General features: G+C 43.8%; 7 protein-coding genes across 7 annotated transcripts in view; 3 read left to right on the forward strand and 4 right to left on the reverse strand.

The window, feature by feature from the left end:
* BDCG_07969 (uncharacterized protein) overlaps positions 1-1,111 on the reverse strand; it is a gene marked incomplete at both ends in the record, with an annotated part of 1,292 nt that extends 181 nt beyond the window's left edge. The window contains 5 exons of the mRNA XM_045423745.1: positions 7-122; positions 228-389; positions 503-869; positions 967-1,000; positions 1,062-1,111. Of these exons, the coding sequence (XP_045272609.1) occupies positions 7-122; positions 228-389; positions 503-869; positions 967-1,000; positions 1,062-1,111 (729 nt within the window). The remainder of the gene's footprint in view (positions 1-6; positions 123-227; positions 390-502; positions 870-966; positions 1,001-1,061) is intronic.
* A 220-nt stretch (positions 1,112-1,331) lies between these two features.
* Positions 1,332-3,597, forward strand: BDCG_07970 (signal peptidase complex component). The gene is made up of 3 exons (XM_045423746.1): positions 1,332-1,552; positions 1,672-1,967; positions 2,049-3,597. The coding sequence occupies exons 1-3, from the start codon at positions 1,516-1,518 to the stop codon at positions 2,286-2,288; spliced, it is 573 nt and encodes a 190-aa protein (XP_045272610.1). The 5' UTR covers positions 1,332-1,515; the 3' UTR covers positions 2,289-3,597.
* Positions 1,926-4,761, reverse strand: BDCG_07971 (methylenetetrahydrofolate dehydrogenase (NAD+)). The gene is made up of 4 exons (XM_045423747.1): positions 4,305-4,761; positions 3,437-4,070; positions 3,245-3,334; positions 1,926-3,153 (listed from the first exon to the last, which is right to left on the reverse strand). The coding sequence occupies exons 1-4, from the start codon at positions 4,502-4,504 to the stop codon at positions 3,058-3,060; spliced, it is 1,020 nt and encodes a 339-aa protein (XP_045272611.1). The 5' UTR covers positions 4,505-4,761; the 3' UTR covers positions 1,926-3,057.
* Positions 4,762-5,293: 532 nt separating this feature from the next.
* Positions 5,294-8,905, reverse strand: BDCG_07972 (ATP synthase subunit alpha, mitochondrial). The gene is made up of 7 exons (XM_045423748.1): positions 8,446-8,905; positions 8,067-8,224; positions 7,892-7,948; positions 7,707-7,827; positions 7,177-7,642; positions 6,938-7,079; positions 5,294-6,876 (listed from the first exon to the last, which is right to left on the reverse strand). The coding sequence occupies exons 1-7, from the start codon at positions 8,515-8,517 to the stop codon at positions 6,237-6,239; spliced, it is 1,656 nt and encodes a 551-aa protein (XP_045272612.1). The 5' UTR covers positions 8,518-8,905; the 3' UTR covers positions 5,294-6,236.
* An 8-nt stretch (positions 8,906-8,913) lies between these two features.
* Positions 8,914-10,589, reverse strand: BDCG_07973 (uncharacterized protein). Its single transcript, XM_045423749.1, has 4 exons — positions 10,249-10,589; positions 10,150-10,173; positions 9,984-10,043; positions 8,914-9,917 (listed from the first exon to the last, which is right to left on the reverse strand). Exons 1-4 carry the CDS (start codon positions 10,279-10,281, stop codon positions 9,459-9,461), a joined length of 576 nt encoding a protein of 191 aa, XP_045272613.1. The 5' UTR covers positions 10,282-10,589; the 3' UTR covers positions 8,914-9,458.
* A 1,210-nt stretch (positions 10,590-11,799) lies between these two features.
* BDCG_07974 (DNA-directed RNA polymerase II subunit RPB7) lies at positions 11,800-12,698 on the forward strand (the record flags this gene model as incomplete). The annotated part of the gene is made up of 3 exons (XM_045423750.1): positions 11,800-12,048; positions 12,149-12,229; positions 12,365-12,698. 3 exons carry the CDS (start codon positions 11,800-11,802, stop codon positions 12,542-12,544), a joined length of 510 nt encoding a protein of 169 aa, XP_045272614.1. The 3' UTR covers positions 12,545-12,698.
* Positions 12,699-13,798: 1,100 nt separating this feature from the next.
* Positions 13,799-17,277, forward strand: BDCG_07976 (uncharacterized protein). The gene is made up of 2 exons (XM_045423751.1): positions 13,799-14,937; positions 15,197-17,277. The coding sequence occupies exons 1-2, from the start codon at positions 14,629-14,631 to the stop codon at positions 16,907-16,909; spliced, it is 2,022 nt and encodes a 673-aa protein (XP_045272615.1). The 5' UTR covers positions 13,799-14,628; the 3' UTR covers positions 16,910-17,277.
* Positions 17,278-19,053: the final 1,776 nt, after the last annotated feature.

A 19,053-nucleotide genomic window follows, 5' to 3' on the forward strand; every position in this document is an offset into this window, starting at 1 on the left:
CATGACTTCCAGGTTTTCTGCCTCGGCCAGGAACAGCTTATCTGGGTCCTGACCAGGTCCAAAGGGATTGGCAGTCGCACTGGGATTCATTTGAGACATCTGTTCGGTCATGTGGCTCGCAGCTGATAGGTAGATGCAATTAGCAAGAGTACTTGCAGAAGGTTGGTTGTATGGGCAACACGGGAGGGAGAGTAGTAAGAAGAAGGAAGCAAATGGAAAGCACTCACAGTTATCACGGCCCAGTATAAACCCAAAAACTGGCTGCAGGCCGAACAAGTTCAAGAAATACCATGACAAACTCGAGACCCATCTCACGTCAAGATCACGAGTCATAACTCCGGACTGCAACATGGACTTGAACCGAATGGTCAACGGGAATGGTAATTTCACTGCGAAATTGTCAGTGTCCGTATTCGCATCCCTCCATGTCCAATTTTCAATGGTAGCAGGTAGCTGGTAGCTTTCAAGGAGAATTGCGAAAGCAAGAATCGCAAGAACATACAAATAACAAATCCAGAAAAAAAGGCATTAATCCACCCCATAATCAATGTTTGCGGAATCATCATCGCCATGTTACCCTTCATCATACCCATCATCGCATCCATGCCTGCAGGATCAGTCATGGGGTTTACGGGTCCCGCGCCGCGTCCCTCTGGATCTTTCAGGAACGAGCCCTCCTTGTAGCCTGTAATGAGAAAGTTCTTGCGAGAAGCAAGAGATGACGGTGTAAGGACAGCAGAGGCATTATTTCGTAGATTGACGCCGCGCAAGAGTGACAGACGTTCCCGGGACTCTGCTAGCGTTGAGGCGGTTTTGGCCGGAGTTGCCAGGAACACGGTTGCGTAGTGGCGCAGGATTCCAGTTAAAATCTAAACAATAGAGTTCACGAATTTGTTATTAGATGGATTCATGAGTAGAAAATGAAGGCGCCTGACGAGACGCAATTCTCTGGGGCATATTCCGTACCATGACCACACTAATAGGGATGAGGATCCAGTAACTACATCGTTGGGAGTAACATTAGCCATGCAGACAGCAAAGGAAAGTTAATGAGTACATACAACAGAGCCGGATCCCGAAGGATGGTCTGCTCCACCCCTTGAACCGCCATTGCAAGAGACAATGAAAGCTGTTGACTCTCAAATAATAGTTGGCGATAGTTACCTGTTGAAGTTTCATCCCGCTCAGCGGACTTCTTGCAGAAGGAGTGAGTTAGCTGACGCCTCGGAGAAAAGTAGGGCCGGAACAATATAAACCTCCCGACGTGTGATGACTAAGGCAGTATGATGTCACAGGAGGCTGGCCTTTGTCAACTCGGCGCACTAAGCCTAAACAGATGCTAGTCTGATTTCCAGCCCAAGGACAGCTTTCAATGCTAATTATCAGATAGCTAGGATTCAGAGTATCAGCTAACACGTCTTGTCCCCTTGAACAAAATCGATATTCTATGAACGTGCCTCTGTCATCTCAAAACAAAGCAGAATCACACGGGACACGCACGGCATACCACCCCCAATGGCCTCCTCTAAGGTCCCCGTCTACTCATTATCTGGTGAGCATATTACACTTATCGCAACCCTCCTCTCTTTTCCCCCAATCATACGACATATACAATCCAAGTGCAAGAGACCGAATAATGGACTGGCCCAAATTTAACATATCTTACTACAGAGCTCAAAAATGCTACTGACGACGCACTAACTCCTTACCTAATATCCATCCCAAAACCCTACCGATTCACCCCAGACAACTTCAAATCCAATGTCCGCTTAATACTAGGATACACTGCCGTGGCCATGTCAGGAGCCTTATTTTACGTCGACCGCCAGCTGGGGTGGAATGTTTCGCACACATGGACCATAGCCGCTGTCGTGACATACTTTATTCTCAACTTCGCCTTTACGGTCTGGATTTGGCTGGTGGAGGCCGGACAGGTGTTTGAGGGGAGTAGGGAAGGGGGTGAGAAGGTATGGTTATATATGCTTATATACAACGTAGATGTTTTTCAGGGTAGCATTGTGGACTAATGAATAAACGAATCCAACCAGCTCCACATCTGCTCATCGACTAAAAAGCATTCGCCGCTATATACACTGCGCATTAGACATACATCCAACTCCGGTGCGGTTCTTCAGGACGCTACTGTTTCTGCGCCCTTTTCGAGATGGTTTTCTGCGGATGGCACGTTTCATCCCGAACCCTTTAAGCATTGGCTTAATAGTGAGATAAAGGCGTTGAAGGGGGTAGATTCGGCTACTAGTGATAAGGATGCGACAGGGAAGCAGTAGGGTTGTGGGATAATCCCTTTGATGATAAAATCGAAGAAGAGTGTGGGCAGTGGCTTTTGGCTGTTAACTGACCACCCATGTCCTGTCCTGACTCCCATTCATATTCTTTTCTTGGGACTTGTTTCTGATTCTGTTGCTTGCTGGATGATGGAATGGTTGGTAACAAGAATTCTGCATGTTTATTATTGGGATATCGTACGTTATGGGAAAAAAAGAATTAGTTCCTACATTACCGATGCTGCTAATGTATTCATTTTTTCAACTTGCGCAAGGATGTATTCATGAACACCTCCTACTCTCCTATCCAGGTTTCGTATTCAGTCCTCTTTCCTGGGGATATCAGAGGATTGCACTGCGATATCGGTTCCCTAATCGTATGATTACGATCATGCAGATGACAATAATAGTAATAATAAAGTCTCAAGAGATGTTGCTCCTTTAAATTCCCACCAGCAACCCCTGATCTGATGTTGAAATCAAAATCCAAACGCTCCGTTTCACTCCATAAAACAATAATAACATGCACTCCAAAATTCCAAAAATCAACTCAAGGATATCGTTGAAACTATCTTCCTTTTTATGTTCGTTTCGAGTTTCTTCGTTTTGCTTCGTTTTCCACATTTTTACTCCTTGGTTTTATATAATTATACCCCCCTTCCCTTTTTTTCCCCTTCAGTCCGGCTACCAACCTTTTGTCCCTAGATGGAAGAACATGAGTTTATGCAAAAATGTGTACATATCATACCGGTTAAGAATACGGTCACTCTCCTTACTCCGCTTGCGTGACGACGCCCTCAAGAGTGCCGGGTTTCTCAACAGCGTCTGCAGGGTGGACCTGACTGTGGCTGCGGTTCTGGACGATCCTCTATTTAAGGGGATTTGAAAGTCAGGACAGATAAAGTGAAAATTCAAATACATAATATCGTTAGAAAGGGTAAGGAAGGGGGAAATCTCACAAGCAAGTTTCTCAGCAGCACCACGATCGTAACCTTCCCAATGGCCGGGACGTATATGGATGCTTTCTCTTTCACCTCTGGTCCGAAATTCTATCGGCAAAAGAAAGAAAGCCGCCGTCAGCATTATAAAACTTACTCGAAAAAGAACAGAATCGGCCACCTCCTCTCCTTATCACCAGAGACTACACTCACCTTCTCACTCGAAAAGTTAATACACACAGCCCCCTGTCTCAACAACTTCGTATCAAACCTGAAATTATCCCCTGGCACCCCGCTGATAACCACATCACAATGCGGCACCGCATCTTCCAACCCCCACCCCTCCATATCCATAACCTCGTGATGTCTCTTCCTAATCCCCTCCCCACGCGTAAACTGTTGTACACCTGTGACATCCACACTATATACACACGCGCCATCATTCGCCAATAACGCCGCCAGCGGTCTCCCCACCACCTCCGACCGATTAACCACACATATCGTATGCCCAAACAGCCTATTCCCGTAGGGGAGGATAGTGTTGTAAATCTGCAGGTACTCGAGGATCTTGATAACTGCGAGCGGCGTGCAGGGCAAGACGGATTTCTGCCTGTTTTGCGGGGGGTCGAGGAAGCGGATGTTTTGGTACATGTTGAAGATGTAGCGGTGACTGAGGCCCTCGACGTCCTTGGAGATGTCGACGATTTGTTGGAGATATTGGTCTTGTCTGTTGTTGAAGATGGGGTAGTAGACTATTATGCCATCGATGTCTGAGTCTGCGTTGGCGGCTAGGATGGCGTCTTCGATGTCGTCGCGCGAGACGGTGCGGAGGGTATAGCGAAAGTTGCTATGAGTTGGAGGTTAACATGTTTTCGCCGTTACATTTTTGTTTAATTAATTAAACGTCAATTGAGGTTTCTGTAAAATGATTCTCCAAAGCCCTGGCTGTTATCTTAATTGAAGCAGCCACAATCGCAACCCGGGCGAAGCACATCTGCGCTTACACGGGGAGGATTCTCATTTCGCAAAAGCAAAAAAGGAACGATCACAGCTAAAGAAGTAAGAAAAAAATTACACTCACTTGTCTTTACACGTCTTCTCCGTCCAATCCGCATACATCTTCGCAGCCGGGTCTGAATTGGCCAAAAACCCCACGAGGTGCGGCGCCCTGTTCAGCGTCTGACGCCCCTCATTGACCTCAGCCAAAAGGCCCCGCGCAACATTCGCGGCAAGTACAACTTTGCAGGAAGCTGGGGCGGGGGTTTCTGGTTCTGATGCCATGTGTCTGGATTTATTTGTAGTCGAGGGGAGGGGAAGATGTAAGGAAGGGAGGGTGTGGCAGGAATCAATTCATGAGTGTCTACGGAGGTGAGAAATGGGTTTTATAAACTTTTTCCTTTTATTTTTGGGTGCGTTCCAGGCTTATCAATGAGCTGATTGAGCTATCTATGTCTTTAAAATGATGAATTGATTCACAAGCTAGACTAGAGGACATCAACAGAGTATCTTGTCAAACAAGTAAATAATAGAGTAAGAGATCTAATCTAGAATGTGTTGGAATATTCCTATATATATTTTCTATAACTCTAAATGGATACTACAAACTCAGAGATAGAATAGTTTCAAATGCTAGTTGATTCAATCAATGTAGATCTCAATGTCAAGAAAGAATCTCATCCCCGCTATTCATTATATTGTCAAATCCTGACAGCTCTGATGTTTCTTGAAGAGTTTAACTATCACTATGAAGATAGTGAACGAGGAGCTGTGAGTATCTATGAAGTACAGATATTGGCAGCTACTATATTCTGTGATAATAAAGAGTCTACTCATAGCTAACATTATTATATTAATCATTCAATTGAAAAACTATGAGTATCTGCACTCTATATATAGTTAAACTCTCTGTGAAACACTGAGACTTGTTAGAATTGAATAATACAATGATGAATAGTAGAGAAGAGATTCTTTTCTTAACTTTGATATCTACATTGAATCACTAGGTATTTTATATATAAAAGCTGTGTTTGAGCTAAACTCTTGACCAGGTGCAAATAGTCTACCGTATGTCTGGGTGTATTATTTTATATATATATGTTTTTTCAAGAAAATCTTTTCAATTTGGAAACACAGTAAATGTCAGCTTAAACATCTTTCTCTAGCTGAAATAATAAAAAAAAAAATACTCACTCATACAGCTTCACAGAGTTCAAATTCACCAGAGCTGGCTGTGCTCATTAGATGTCGGCTTCTTTAGCTTTTTCATTGTTCAAAATTCAGCACTTTGTATTAGTATATCTTTTTTTCTCATCTTTTCTCCTCCATTTCACACAACTGTCAGAACCTAGCAGCAGCATCTAAGAGCAGACAGTTCTCAGTTCTCTCTTCTTAATCAATCTCAATACAATTGTGTCTAACAGAGGGATAATCGTACACAGTACATTCATCATATAGCAAGTAGAAAAGCGACAAAATAGAGAAAGAAGCCGTAAAAAAACAACGGAAACCGGAAATTGAAAAAGTAGGCTAGTGAGAAAAATGAGAGATGAGCAGAGTTGAAACGTATGAAAAGTGATCACAGGAGAAGAGGCAGTAAAAGAAGAGAATTCATTACTTAGATGACTCCCATGTAGAGAAGTCATGAGTGTAACTTTTTATACCACTTTTCTCTTTCTCACAGAGTGCCAAGAATACACAAGAAATTAAAATAATGAAGTAATAAAACGAAAATGAAATTGATTTCAAAATTGTACACGAGCTATTTCTTGTCTATACATTGTGGCAAGAGTGAGTTTTTATCAAAGAAATAAGGAGAGAGGAAGAAAAAGAAAGGAAAAAAATGATCCTTTTTCTTGAGTAGGTGGGAATGCTTAAGGGATAAAAACAGTAAAAAGAAAAAAAAAAAAGGAAAAAAAGAGGATGCAAAGATTTAATTTGTTACACATAGTTTTCCTTTCTATTCCTTCCCCCTCCTTTCATTTTCAAATACATTGCGGTTGTCAGCGCAAAATGGTTATGAGAAAGCCTTGTTGAAGGCAATAGTGACATCCTTCAACTGAGCCTCAAGGTCCTTGCTCAATTGCCCTTCCTTCTCAATGGTTTGGAGAAGCTCAGGCTCATTGGATTTGAGGTGGGCAAGGAAATCGGTCTCCCACTGCAGAATCTTGTTGACGGGGATGGAGTCGAGATAGCCGTTGACACCAGCGAAAATAAGTGGGACCATCTCGTTGACAGCCATGGGGCTATATTGCTTCTGCTTGAGCAGCTCGGTCAGGCGCTCACCGCGATTGAGGGTCTGTTTGGTGGAAGCGTCCAAGTCGGAACCGAACTGGGCGAAGGCGGCAACCTCACGGTACTGAGCCAAGAAAAGTTTGAGTGAACCAGCGACTTGCTTCATCGCCTTGAGCTGAGCGGCGGAGCCGACACGGGACACGGAGAGACCGACGTTAATGGCTGGGCGAATACCCTTGTAGAACAATTCGGCCTCCAAGAAGATCTGGCCGTCAGTGATGGAAATGACGTTGGTGGGAATGTACGCGGACACGTCACCACCCTGGGTCTCAATGATGGGGAGGGCAGTGAGGGAACCGCCCTTGTGGGCGTCGTTCAATTTGGCGGCACGCTCGAGAAGTCGAGAGTGGAGGTAGAAGACGCTAAAGGAATAAGAGTTAGACATATGTGAACCCTACAAAAGAGAGAAATTTTGAAACGTACTCTCCGGGGTAAGCCTCACGTCCGGGGGGACGACGGAGCAGCAGAGACATCTGGCGGTAGGCAACGGCCTGCTTGGACAAATCGTCATAGGTGATCAGGGCATGGCGTCCGGAATCACGGAAAAATTCGGCGCAAGCAGTCGCTGAAACGGGTAAGAACAGTCATTAGAATCAGAAGTTTTTTTAAAAATAAAAACATAATATAAAATAAAAGGGAAGAAGGGAAAAAATAAGACTTACCAGTGAAGGGAGCAATATACTGAAGGGGAGCAGCCTCGGAAGCAGTGGCGGCAACAACGATGGAGTACTTCATGGCATCGTTCTCCTCAAGGGTCTTGACGAGCTGGGCGACAGTGGAACGCTTCTGTCCAACAGCAACGTAAACACAGTACAGCTTCTTGGTCTCGTCATTGGAGTCGTTCCATCTCTTCTGGTTAAGCATGGCGTCAAGAGCGACGGCAGTCTTTCCAGTCTGACGATCACCAATGATCAACTCACGCTGACCACGGCCAATGGGAACCATAGAGTCGACACATTTGAGACCGGTCTGCACAGGCTGGTTGACGGAGCGGCGAGGCAGAATGCCGGGGGCCTTGACCTGAGCACGTCGTCTCTCCGTGGTCTTGATTGGGCCCTTTCCATCAATTGGGTTACCGAGAGCATCAATGACACGGCCCAAAAGCGCGTCGCCAACGGGGACATCAACCTGAGGGTGAAGGGTTAGCATATAAAAAACATCAAGTTGATGACAAAGAATTTCCTGTACATACAATCTGGCCAGTTCGCTTGACAGTCTCGCCTTCCTTGACGAGACGATCAGAACCGAAGAGCACAACACCGACTTGGCCGGCTTCCAAGTTCATGCACATGCCCTTGACGCCAGAGGCAAACCTAAAAGTTTGGTGTAAGTATGTTTTTGACTTTCAACGGTCGGAAGGTTAGACAAAGAACGTACTCGACGAGTTCCTCGGCCTGGACATTGGCCATGCCATGGACGCGGGCAATACCGTCACTATTGTCCAGCCAGTTAGCATTCATCACTATATCTTTTTGTTGTGGTTGTATTTTCGCAATGGCTAATTTTTTTGTCCTTGATGTTGGTCTGTTTGGGTGAGAGATTCTAGGCGTACCCGACAGAAAGGACACGGCCAGTCTCAGCAAAGCCGGCTTCTTCATGGGCACCCCGGATTTTCCGTTCGAGGATAGAGGAGAGTTCGGTAGGAGAAGCCTTTGCTTCCGCAGCGTATGTTCGAACTTGTGAAAGTGGTCCTGGGGCAGCAACTCGAACCTGTTTTCGACGGGAAGAAAATTTGTCAGCGGGGTTTAAACAGAGCAGACGCGACTCCAAGGGGATATAATTGAGTCAATTGGATCCCAACAGGACATCGACATCAATATTGAGGGCGGCATGGATGGATTCTGTCGGGTGGAAGCGATGAAGACAATGGGCGTGGCTGGGGGTTTGGATGGGAAGATCGATGAAAAGGGATGGGAAGAGGGATGGCTTACACTAGCGATCCTGCCAGAGGCAGAGACGGCGGCGACAGAGCGGCTGGACTGCCGCAGGGCGTTTCTGAACATTGTGAAGGATGGGGTTCAGAGGGAGTAGAGATGGAAAAAGATAGGAGGAGAGAGCAATTGGAGGTTGCACAGTGGGAGAGGAGAGGAGCGGATATTGTGGATGGTGGAAAAGAGCGAGCTTTGAGGTTGCGAGGAGGACTGGGCCCAAACGGGACTAGCCAAGATCTTGCCGAGCCTAATAGGACAGCCAGCAAAGTTTGTTCCGAGGGCTGAATGCCACCACAGCGCACAATTGCAGGCGATGAGACGGTGCAATTACAGTGCTTATCTATTGCAGATACCTTTACTATCGTCTATACGGTTCAGTTGCTCCAAATACCGCCATCTAGAGGCGCAATGCGTGGTGTTTCGCCTTGTTTTGGGGGTTTTGTTGATTCCTAGAGTTGCGACTAAGGGCGACATTGTTGTGCTTAGTCATGAGCATAACGAGAAAAGATACATTTCAAACGCATATAAATTAGATAAAGGGCATTTGCAATTGAAAACACAAATGCCAATATCATATGCTAGATTATATAAAAATATCAACTAACGTCACGTAAAGTATTATCCGTCACGTATAAACATCCACTTGTTTTGAGAGTAATAGAACCGAATCGATCATGGAGAAGAGAGGAGAGTAGACAACTCCGGAAGTCGCGGGTAGATGAAATCTTGCCCCTCCAAAAATGAATATACATATGAAAGGGTCGTGTCAGTGCATCCTGCTTCCTCCTTCCAATTGTTCCCATCACGCATCAATCACCCCCACACCATACCATACCGTACTATTCAATAAACCTCTCGCTTGACCCCTGGGTATATATTGAATACAAAAGCCCGGCCGCAAAAGTAGCACACAACAGATAGCCACCCTATCCTCCACCTGATGGCTTAAAAGAAAAAGAAAACGGCCAAGGGAGTTTGGTGGGATGTGGGAACGGGAAAAGCAAAATAACTATTTAGCTCTTTCCCTTCCCAGTCCCTTTCTCCTCCTTAAACTTCGCAATCTCCTTCATAACCGCCTGATCAATCCTGGCCTTCAATTGTGGCCGGTACCCCAACGAAAACAGAATTTCAAGCCACACGAAAAACGGCGCGAGGAAAAACGCCTGCACCAGATTATCTAGCAATGCGGGTGCTCTCCCCTCGAAAGCGCCGTGGCCGACAAACTGCGCTATCCATGCGACTGCCTGGATGCCTAGGCCCCAGTATGTCGCTGCGGAACCGTAGGTGGCTGTGAGATGGTTGACAAGCGCAGTGCCACCGACTAGTAAAGGGGCGAGGAGAGCGCCGGCCACAGGTTCCATGAGGACGTAGAGGGACGCATAGAGGAGGCCGGCTATGGTGCCGAGGTTTGGGGGAAGGTTCGTGAAGGAGAGGGAGTCCGGGAGAGGGATGACGGGGCCTGAGTTTGTTGCCTGGATGTTGTTGTTAGTTCTGGATTTGTTGCTGATAGGGAGGGAATGGGAGAATAGGAGGTGTACCAGTTGGAACATGCACAGCATTATCACCGGGACACATGTGATGTGGATTGCGACGTTCACCTATGTAGCGAGACGAGATGCGTTAGGATAGATAGGTAGAGACGATTTGAACGTATGTGACATATAGGATCTACATAGGAGGGCGGGTTCTCCGGATATCTCTTACTGGATTATGGTGGTAGGCACCATACTATTGCACAGAACTGTCAGTCTCTTGTTGTGGGTTAAGGAGGGGTCAATAAGTAGAGACTCTACTATTACTTACAAAGGTAAACTGCTTTTCCAGGTTGAGCGCCATGGCTGCTATCCGAGTTGCCCGTCTACACAGAGATGGAGGAGTGGGATCTCATGTAAGTGTGGTACATGAACGTGTCGCTGGGTGTAGTAAATAACCTGGGAACCTAGAAATAGGTTATAGATAAGCGGGGATGGTGGGAAGAGCAGGAGCAAGCAACTGGATACTGGGGATTTGAGTTGGTATATTGTTCCCAGTCTTGGTATGGAGGATCAGGAAATATCTGTATTCGGACTCTGGCTTCTGTATATTCCGGCTCGCCTGTGTGTCTGTCTGTCTCAGGCTCGTAGGCGGAGATGTTCCAATTTCCCCAGATGTTGTTCTGGGGCAGGAAGATTTAAGGTTGCCGCCGCGAAGTGCCCAGCTTTCATGTGATCGTCATTGGTCACCATGAAGATATACTTACGCAGTAGTACATCCATCAAAGCCGTACCCTCAATAAGTATGCCATTTTATCATTCCTTTTCTGTTGTTTGTAAAGAATTATTTATCTGCCTCCCACTTCTCCTCTGGGACAAGCAAGCAGCGCTCATGTTCGCCATCTACACATGCCTCACACTCGCCTCATAGTTCTGCTCGTTAGTAGCTTCCTCTGTCAGTACACCGAGAAAGAAGTCCATTTGGTATTCATTCCGTATCTTGCATAGATTCCTTAACCCTCTGCCATCTCATGAACCTCATCCAACTTCCAAGTCGCTCATCTACTACCTAGGTAATGTCCATTGTCTAGGAGCCGGAGATCACCCTTGAGTTTTATATCACGTGATACACATAAAGTCCACGTGACTGCTCTTCGCGCCCGCAAACTTCCAAGGTTCCAAGGTTCTTGCCTCTGTCAGGCTCAACATGCCAATCTCTGAATCTCTCCCGCTTCACACTCCCCTTCCCTCTCTCCCCTCCTCATTATCCTTTGCTCACCTGCGCAATCCTGCGGATTACTTTGCTCTCCATAACGCGCCCGTGGGCTACTTAATTTAGGTTTTACTCAGCTCAGCTAACCTGTACGGACGGCCCTTCTCCTCCTCCAATTCCCTTAGGGTACCAATATTCAGCTTTCTCTTCTCGTCTCTCGTTTACCCAGTTTATAGAAATAGACGATTTGTTGCTGGCTAAAGCTACGCGCTGCTTTTGCCTGTCATTATCAAACAGTCTTCCTGTTTGGACCACGAAATAGAGAAAGAGTAAAAAGCGAAGGAAAAAAAACAGCTCTGTCATGATACGCTAAGAATCGCACGACGTCGCCCGGGCTTTGATTTGCGCGCAAAGTCCGTTTGTTAGGAAGGCCGTTCTGGGAGCTTTGGGGGTTGGATTGGATCTTGCCCGCCCACCCGCCTACCCACACACCCACACACGCACATTGGGGCTGCGGGGGATTTAGAAAATTTAGCATCCTTCCGTCCAAAAGACAAACCCGGCGATTCATTGCTTGAGAGGCCGTTATTCTAGTCGCCATACAGTGAGCGCGAAACTACAGCGCGCGGGTTTGTCCTCTGTTGCGTTCACCCGCCCAGCCTTTTCACCATGTTCTTCATCCACTTCCTCGAACATGTCCTCACTCTCCACCCGACCTTCTTCGGCTCACATGTGAAGGAATACCTGACGCAGAAGCTGCTAGATGACGTGGAAGGCGTGTGCACGGGCGACTATTACATCGTTTGTGTGATGGATACATATGACATTTCGGAGGGGAGGGTGTTGCCTGGTAGCGGGCTGGCGGAGTATACTATTATGTATAGGGCGATTGTCTGGAAGCCGTTTAAGGGGGAGACGGTATGTATTTTCTGTGGGGCTTGTTTGTGGGATTCAGATGGGCTTTTTACACGTGTCGTGCTAACTGGGTATCGCCTGTGATGGTGATGATCGCATGAAGGTGGATGCTATCGTGACATCTGTTAAAAACCAAGGGATATTTGCAGAAGTTGGCCCGTTGACGGTCTTCGTGTCGAAACATGTATGTTTCATTTATTATGTTTTGCTCGTTGCCGCTGATATTTCCTGTTCTTCTTTTACTGGATTGGTTTGGACTGGACGCACCCGAGGTTCGCTTTGCTAACGAGTATCATTCCATTTTTGTTCCGAGTAACAGTTGATTCCCCCCGAAATCAAATGGGACCCCGACGCGACTCCGCCGCAATATACGGACAATGGAGAACAGGTTATTGAGAAGGGCACCAATTTGCGCATCAAGCTGATTGGGTTGCGAAATGACGTGCGCAATATGTTTGCGATTGGAAGTATCAAAGAGGATTATTTAGGGTCTGTCTAAACCCGTCCCATGCCCATGTTTCCACTCCTGTAGGCACTGGTGTTGTATATTTGAACTGCGGAGAGAGAGGGGAAGAGAGAAGCGCGGCGGATAGACGATCAGCCCATGACTAACAGTTGCTATGAAAACAGGACGTTGTAATAATATACCCCATCTTTCTTTCTAAAAATTATCTATACCATAAAAAGGGACGAAGGTAGGCAAAGGACAAAAAAGTGGAAATGAAAATAACGGGAGGAGCGAGAGAGAAGCGATGGAGAAACCAAAGAATTAAGTATTCTGTCTTATTCTCGTCGCGGTGTTCTAGCCTTTATTATTAAAAAAGCAAAAGTAAGGAAACGAAAGGTACGAGGATGACTTCCGGATTTCTGTTTCGTTTGCCTGCTCTGTCGGGCTATTATTGTCCATTGGAAGGGCTGCATTCATTTATTGCATCCAGTTGTCAAAAAAGCATTACCCCAAAGCTGTTTCAAACAAACGCCCAGAGAACGATGGACGGGTTTATCGGAGTATTTTCCACCACTAGACTTCATTTAAAGTCATTTAGCAAGGCGTTTAAAAAGGCGGGGTTTTTTTTTTTCTTTTTTTTCTTTCTTTTTTTTCAATTTTTCAATTTTTTTAAAAGGGGCGTGGAAGCAGAAGGCCCGGGGAAGAACATATATACACCCAGACACCCACATCATTGGCAATATACATAACTACAGATGAAATTGATTGTATTCTATATTTGTCCTGTCCTTCTCTCAGAGTTAGCTATTTCTTTTTGTGATTGTTCAGAGTGTTGTTGTTCTTTATGTTAGACAATAGATTGGAATGGAGTAGCTGACTCTGAAATAATGTGCACCTTTTTGTATGACACGGGCACATAGGCAGGTAACTAGTTAACTAGGTTTGAAAACAACTTTCACTTTTCACTTTTAACAAGATCAGTGTTAAAACAAAACCCAGTGCAGAGACTGTGAGAGTGATAATGATGGATCAAAACTAGCATGTTGCCCTTGTACGTACATACATACATACATACTCCATAGCATCAAGAATAATTGATGATTCTTGCTGGCAATTTCAATTTGAACACATTGGTTGCTGTGTTCCAGGCTTCTCTTCGCCGCAGCATTCCAGAAGCCCGAGCTAGGCCCTGTCTGCACAGCCAGCCAGTCACGGCGTCTTTCGAGGGAAGATGAAACAGTGGCGTTTGTTCTGGGGCTTATTTAGTTACAGCTGCCGTGGATATTAATAATAATAGGCTGCATTGCATGTACGGAGTAGAAGAAACTCCTGGTTCTTGTTTTCTGAGGAACAGGAGACAGGAAAACAATGGAGAGTTTCCCTTTTAACTATAATCATATCCAGGAACAGGTATATGTTATGGTGACTGACCTGACCTGACCTGACCCTTGACCTTGTCCAGGATTTCCTTGGCCTGTTAACCCGCCTTGTTTGGTTTCTGTTATTCCCCAGACAATACGTAGTAATGTTATCATTATTGATTAAGTTGGAAATATCTCTCTATCTTTTGTTTTTATCTATTTTATCTCTAATAAATAATAATCTCTGCACTCCACATATAATAGTCAGTACATTTCACAAGGAAGAAAAGATCATACATACCATACACCTGCTGTCAACTGGGCCTCTACTACGTAGATGTTAGAGAGATTATAACTACACAACTATGTATTTAACTGCCAGCCAGCCCTCCTGAGAAATAAATACCGAGCCCGTTGGAGAGAACCAACAGAAACCGCAGAAACCGCAGAATACAGGATACAAATAAATACAGGATACACCTGAACACGCTTGCCCGCCGATTACTTTACTCCTTGCTGCAACAACATCCATAGCAACATTCCCAACCCGCGCGCCCAAACACCGTCCGTCCCCTAATAACAATAACACCACTATATATAATAAAAAATAATAAACAATCCTGATCCCGGGCTCTGACTGACTTCCTCATACCTACCTGGTCTCGTCCTATTTCCTCATCTCCTCCGTATCCCTCTCTTCCCTCTCCCCCCGCCCCCCTCTCTCCATCCTCCATCCACCTATCTATCTATCTACCTTACCCATCCCCACCAACCATGTCGCTCAAAGCCGTCTACGAGCGGTTCTTGGCCGATCCAACGGCCGCGTCTCTCTCCGCCGATGCTGCGCTACACTACATATCCACCACGACCACTTTCTCCCACCCAGAACCCATCGTCAAACATCTCATCACCCAGTCCCGCGCTCTCAGGAAGAAAACAGAGAAGATCGTCCACGCAGTCGAGGGTGCCCGTTCGCTATGCTTGGACGTCGAGACTTCGCTGGAGTTTATATCTGGGGGAGGGGCCTATCTGCTGGAGCTGGATGATAATTTCCTTGTCGATCGCGTCGTCACGGTGCCAATAGTCAGTCTGCCCAATTATTTAACTATCCTTCTTCTTCTTCGAATAAAACTTATTATTTCTCTGGTTCTTATTATTTTTTGGGGGGCAATTGTTGCCCCGCCCGCGCGAAAGATAAGAGAAAAAGAAAAAGCAAAAAAGAAAAAAAATAAATTGTCCAAAAGAAAGACAAACTATTGCAAATATATGGAGCAATATTTGGTACAAAAAATATCTAAATAATGAGTGTAAACACTGACCAAAGTTTGAACTCTTTTAATAGGTCCACATCGTCCATTTTAATAGCAACGATAGGATTACACAAATCCGACTGTACTGGGACCAAGGAGCGCTTCTCAAGCAGCTTGAGGTCATCGACGCGGACAGCCGCAATTGGCCAATCCGCTACACTACTGAACAGTCGCGTCTCGTCAACTCCTCCATCTCCGCTGCGGCCAAAAGCTCCACTTCCATTTCGTCGCCGGCGTCTCTGCCAGAAAAGCGATCGATTACTACTGCCGCGTCAAACGCGTCATTTGGATCAATCTCGTCCCCCAGCAAGAGAATCACCAAAGATCCGCATACTTCATTGTCGCTTTTCGAACCCCGTTCTCCTCCACCGGAAGAACGGCCCGTGTCAGGCGCTTCGCGCGGGTCTGCCAAACCTCCTCCTCGCGATTTAGGTGAATTGTTTGTTGGGTCCGATGCTGAGTCCACACCTACGAGAAAATTCTCGCGGCCTGTAAGGAATGATGACGTTATCGCGTCCAAAGGAGGGGGGGGAGATATGTATAGGCCATCGCGGTTGTTTGTGGATGAAGATGAAGGGAAACGAGTAGAGCAAGAGGATAAAAAAACAGTAGTTAAGAAAACTCACTCATCGAAATACAGCCATTTCGAGTTCGGAGAGACTCCTCATCCTAGACCCACGACGAAACCACAGGCCCCAGGCCACTTTGAATTTGGCGAGGCTGAACCACCCAAACTGAGGCAAGAAAAACCAAGGCAGGAGAATCATTTTGAGTTGGGCGAAGCGGACCAGAAGAGTGTACAGAACAACCTCCCTATCCGCCCCCACGCAAAGAAACACCTGTCCCAGTGGGATTTCGAGGACTTTGCCACTCCTGAAAAACCGCGACAGAAACTCCAGCCGCAGAACGTGCGACATTTCGGCTGGAGCGACGATGAGGGGGATGCTGCAGATAGTCCACCTAAGCAACGTCGAGCCCCGCAACCACGGCGCGATGCAGAAACGCATTTTGAGCTCCGTGACGATGAAGCGCCTAACGCACGCGAGCTGAACCAGCCGATCAATCCCAGGGGCAACGCACATAACAAAGGCCTGGGTCTGTACGAAAATAATATCTTCGAGGACGCCGATGCACCTATCGCCAACAAGAAACAGCAACAACAAGGACAGGGGCAACAGGGGCAGGCGCCCTTCAAGGTCCCCGGCGCTGCACATAACAAAGGTCTAGGCCTGTATCAAAACAACATCTACGGAGATTCAGACACGCGCGTCCCAGGCCCCGGTAGCGGTGCTGCTGAGGGTGGTACTGATGAGGCACCGGTGCGACCTGCGTCTAACATTTCTGCAAATGCCGCTCATCGGCGTAAGGATTTTGATAGCCATTGGACGATGGTGGACGGTGGTGCGGATGATTCGAATTCTATGGAGAAAGGGGGGGAGAAGAAGGTGAATAATGATAACGATAATACAAATAATGATCATGATAGTAATGGCAGCGGTGATGCCAATGGGAAGAAGAGCGATGAGAATGGGAATCCACCCGCAAATGATGATGGTGGTGGTCAGAAGAAGGCTGTGAAGCCGATCGATTCGAGCTCGGATGCGTTTGTGGCGGAGGAGGCGGAGGTAGAGAAGAAGGTGAAGGCCAAGCCAGCGTCGTCTGTGGGTTCAGACGTGGGTGAGAAGAGGATCAGTCGGAGTGTTCATCAGAGGAATTGGAGCTTTGGAGATGATGAAGGGTTTTAGTATGAGAGTTTCTCAATGAGATTGTGAAAAGAGAGAGAGAGAGAGAGAGAGCAAGAGACAGAGTCTGTATTAAGTGAGTTGATTGATTGATTGATTGATATATTATTCTCATTCTCTCTCTCTCTGTGCTTTTATATTGATATTGTAAGATTGATTTTACCTCTTCTTTTCTCTTTTTTTTTTCTAACTATTATAACATTTTTTTCTCTTTTTTTCTACATTTTCAATTATATTTTTTCTTCTTCTAACGTGATCAATCACTCAATGCCTGGTTACACTCAACGCCTGCTTAATCTTCATTTTTTCATTCATTTTCAAACACTTACAACATGCACAATGAAACAGTTATACAAATAACAATTGATGATTTGAATCTGCAATTGATTTCTAATTACACTGAGACTGCTAAAAAATATGAAATCTGTTAATATATATTATCACAGTATTATAAACATGTTTAAATATTAAGAAAAAAAGCAAGTTTTACTTATTATTAGACTGACCGTGTGACTGTGTCTGAGATCAGAATCAGATTTTTTGATAGTTTTATTATCAATTCAACTGATCTCATTACACAGTTTTAACATTAGATAGTAGTTTTATACTGTCTCAGTGAGACTTACTATTTACTCTTATTACATTTTTTAAATAAGATTATAATTTTCACTTCTCAATTTAAATTATTTTTATTACTTTAAATGACTTTAAATCTTATTTAAGTGTTATCAAAAAGTGTTACTTTTTAAAAAATTAAAAATAGTCTAAAAAAACCTTAAAATGTCTAAAAATAGTAACTTTATACTAAGAATGAGATTAAATGAAATAAAATGAAATCACTTTCTTATTTTTTTCAAGTCATGATTTCATTTTAAGATCTGATATATAGTCACTTTATATGTTTTTTTAATAGTCAGTTTCAGCAGAATTCATATCAAGAAATGTATGAGATCAGATTAAATAAGATTAGATATGAAATTTATAATCTCAGCAGTCAGTCTACTTATTATTATAACAGGCTGTGTCTGATCAATTATATAGACTATTTCATTACACTTCATAGATTCAGCTGAAAGCTTCAATTCTCAGTCACTGATTCTCAGCTGAAAATTTCATAGAATTTCTATTCTTCTGCTCTGAAGCTTTACTATATATATGAAATTTCTATTCTTTTACTCTGAAGCTTCACTGTGTACATATATAAATATTCACTCTAATTACTGATTCTCATACTTTCTCTTTTTTTCTTCTCTAATATTTTTCACTTTTATATTATAAGACTTATATATTATACTGATCTATTTAATGTAAATCTCTTATACTTAAAAAAAAATATTCATTATCTTCTTATTAGAAATGATTATTTACACTCATTATCTTCTCATTAGAAATAATTATCTATTAAGATATTTAAATACATAATAATATATAAGAAATAGAGAAATAATTAAATAGTTAAGCAGATACTAAGTTTTTAAATAGAAGCTTACTTATCAGTTACTCTGACTCTGTAATAAGATTTTATAAAGAGAATATTAGTAAAAGATCTGAGAGTTCTGATATCTTAGATGTATAAAATATTTATATAATTACATTTCTTCTAATTCTGTAGATATTATATATCTGATAAATAATACAGCTATATCTACTAATAATATAAGAGAACTCTTAAATATAAGTATAGATACAGTATTATAGTGACTCTGAGTAATATTGAAATTACAACAGTAATAAATAGCTGATATATATATAACTCAATAATATTAATATAAGAAAATTTAATAATTATCTTAACTAGAAATCTCTGTATAAGTAATTTTAACACTAATTAAATCAGATATAAATATATAAGTACTGAAGAAATATTTAAATACTTCTATATATTTTAATACTTCTGATCTCACTCTCTATTAGACTAATTATCAGAATTATAAATTTTACATTTAATCTCATTTGATTTAATCTTATACATTTCTTAACATGAATCTCACTGAGACTAGTTATCAAAAAAACATACAAAGTGACTATATATCAGATCTTAAAATGAAACTATAACTTGAAAAAAATGAGAAAGTAATCTCATTTAATCTTATTTAGTCTCATTCTTGATATAAAGTTACTATTTTTAGACATTTTAAGGTTTTTTT

Source organism: Blastomyces dermatitidis (assembly GCF_000003525.1).
Source record: "Blastomyces dermatitidis ER-3 genomic scaffold supercont1.10, whole genome shotgun sequence".
Classification (NCBI taxonomy): Eukaryota; Fungi; Ascomycota; class Eurotiomycetes; order Onygenales; family Ajellomycetaceae; genus Blastomyces; species Blastomyces dermatitidis.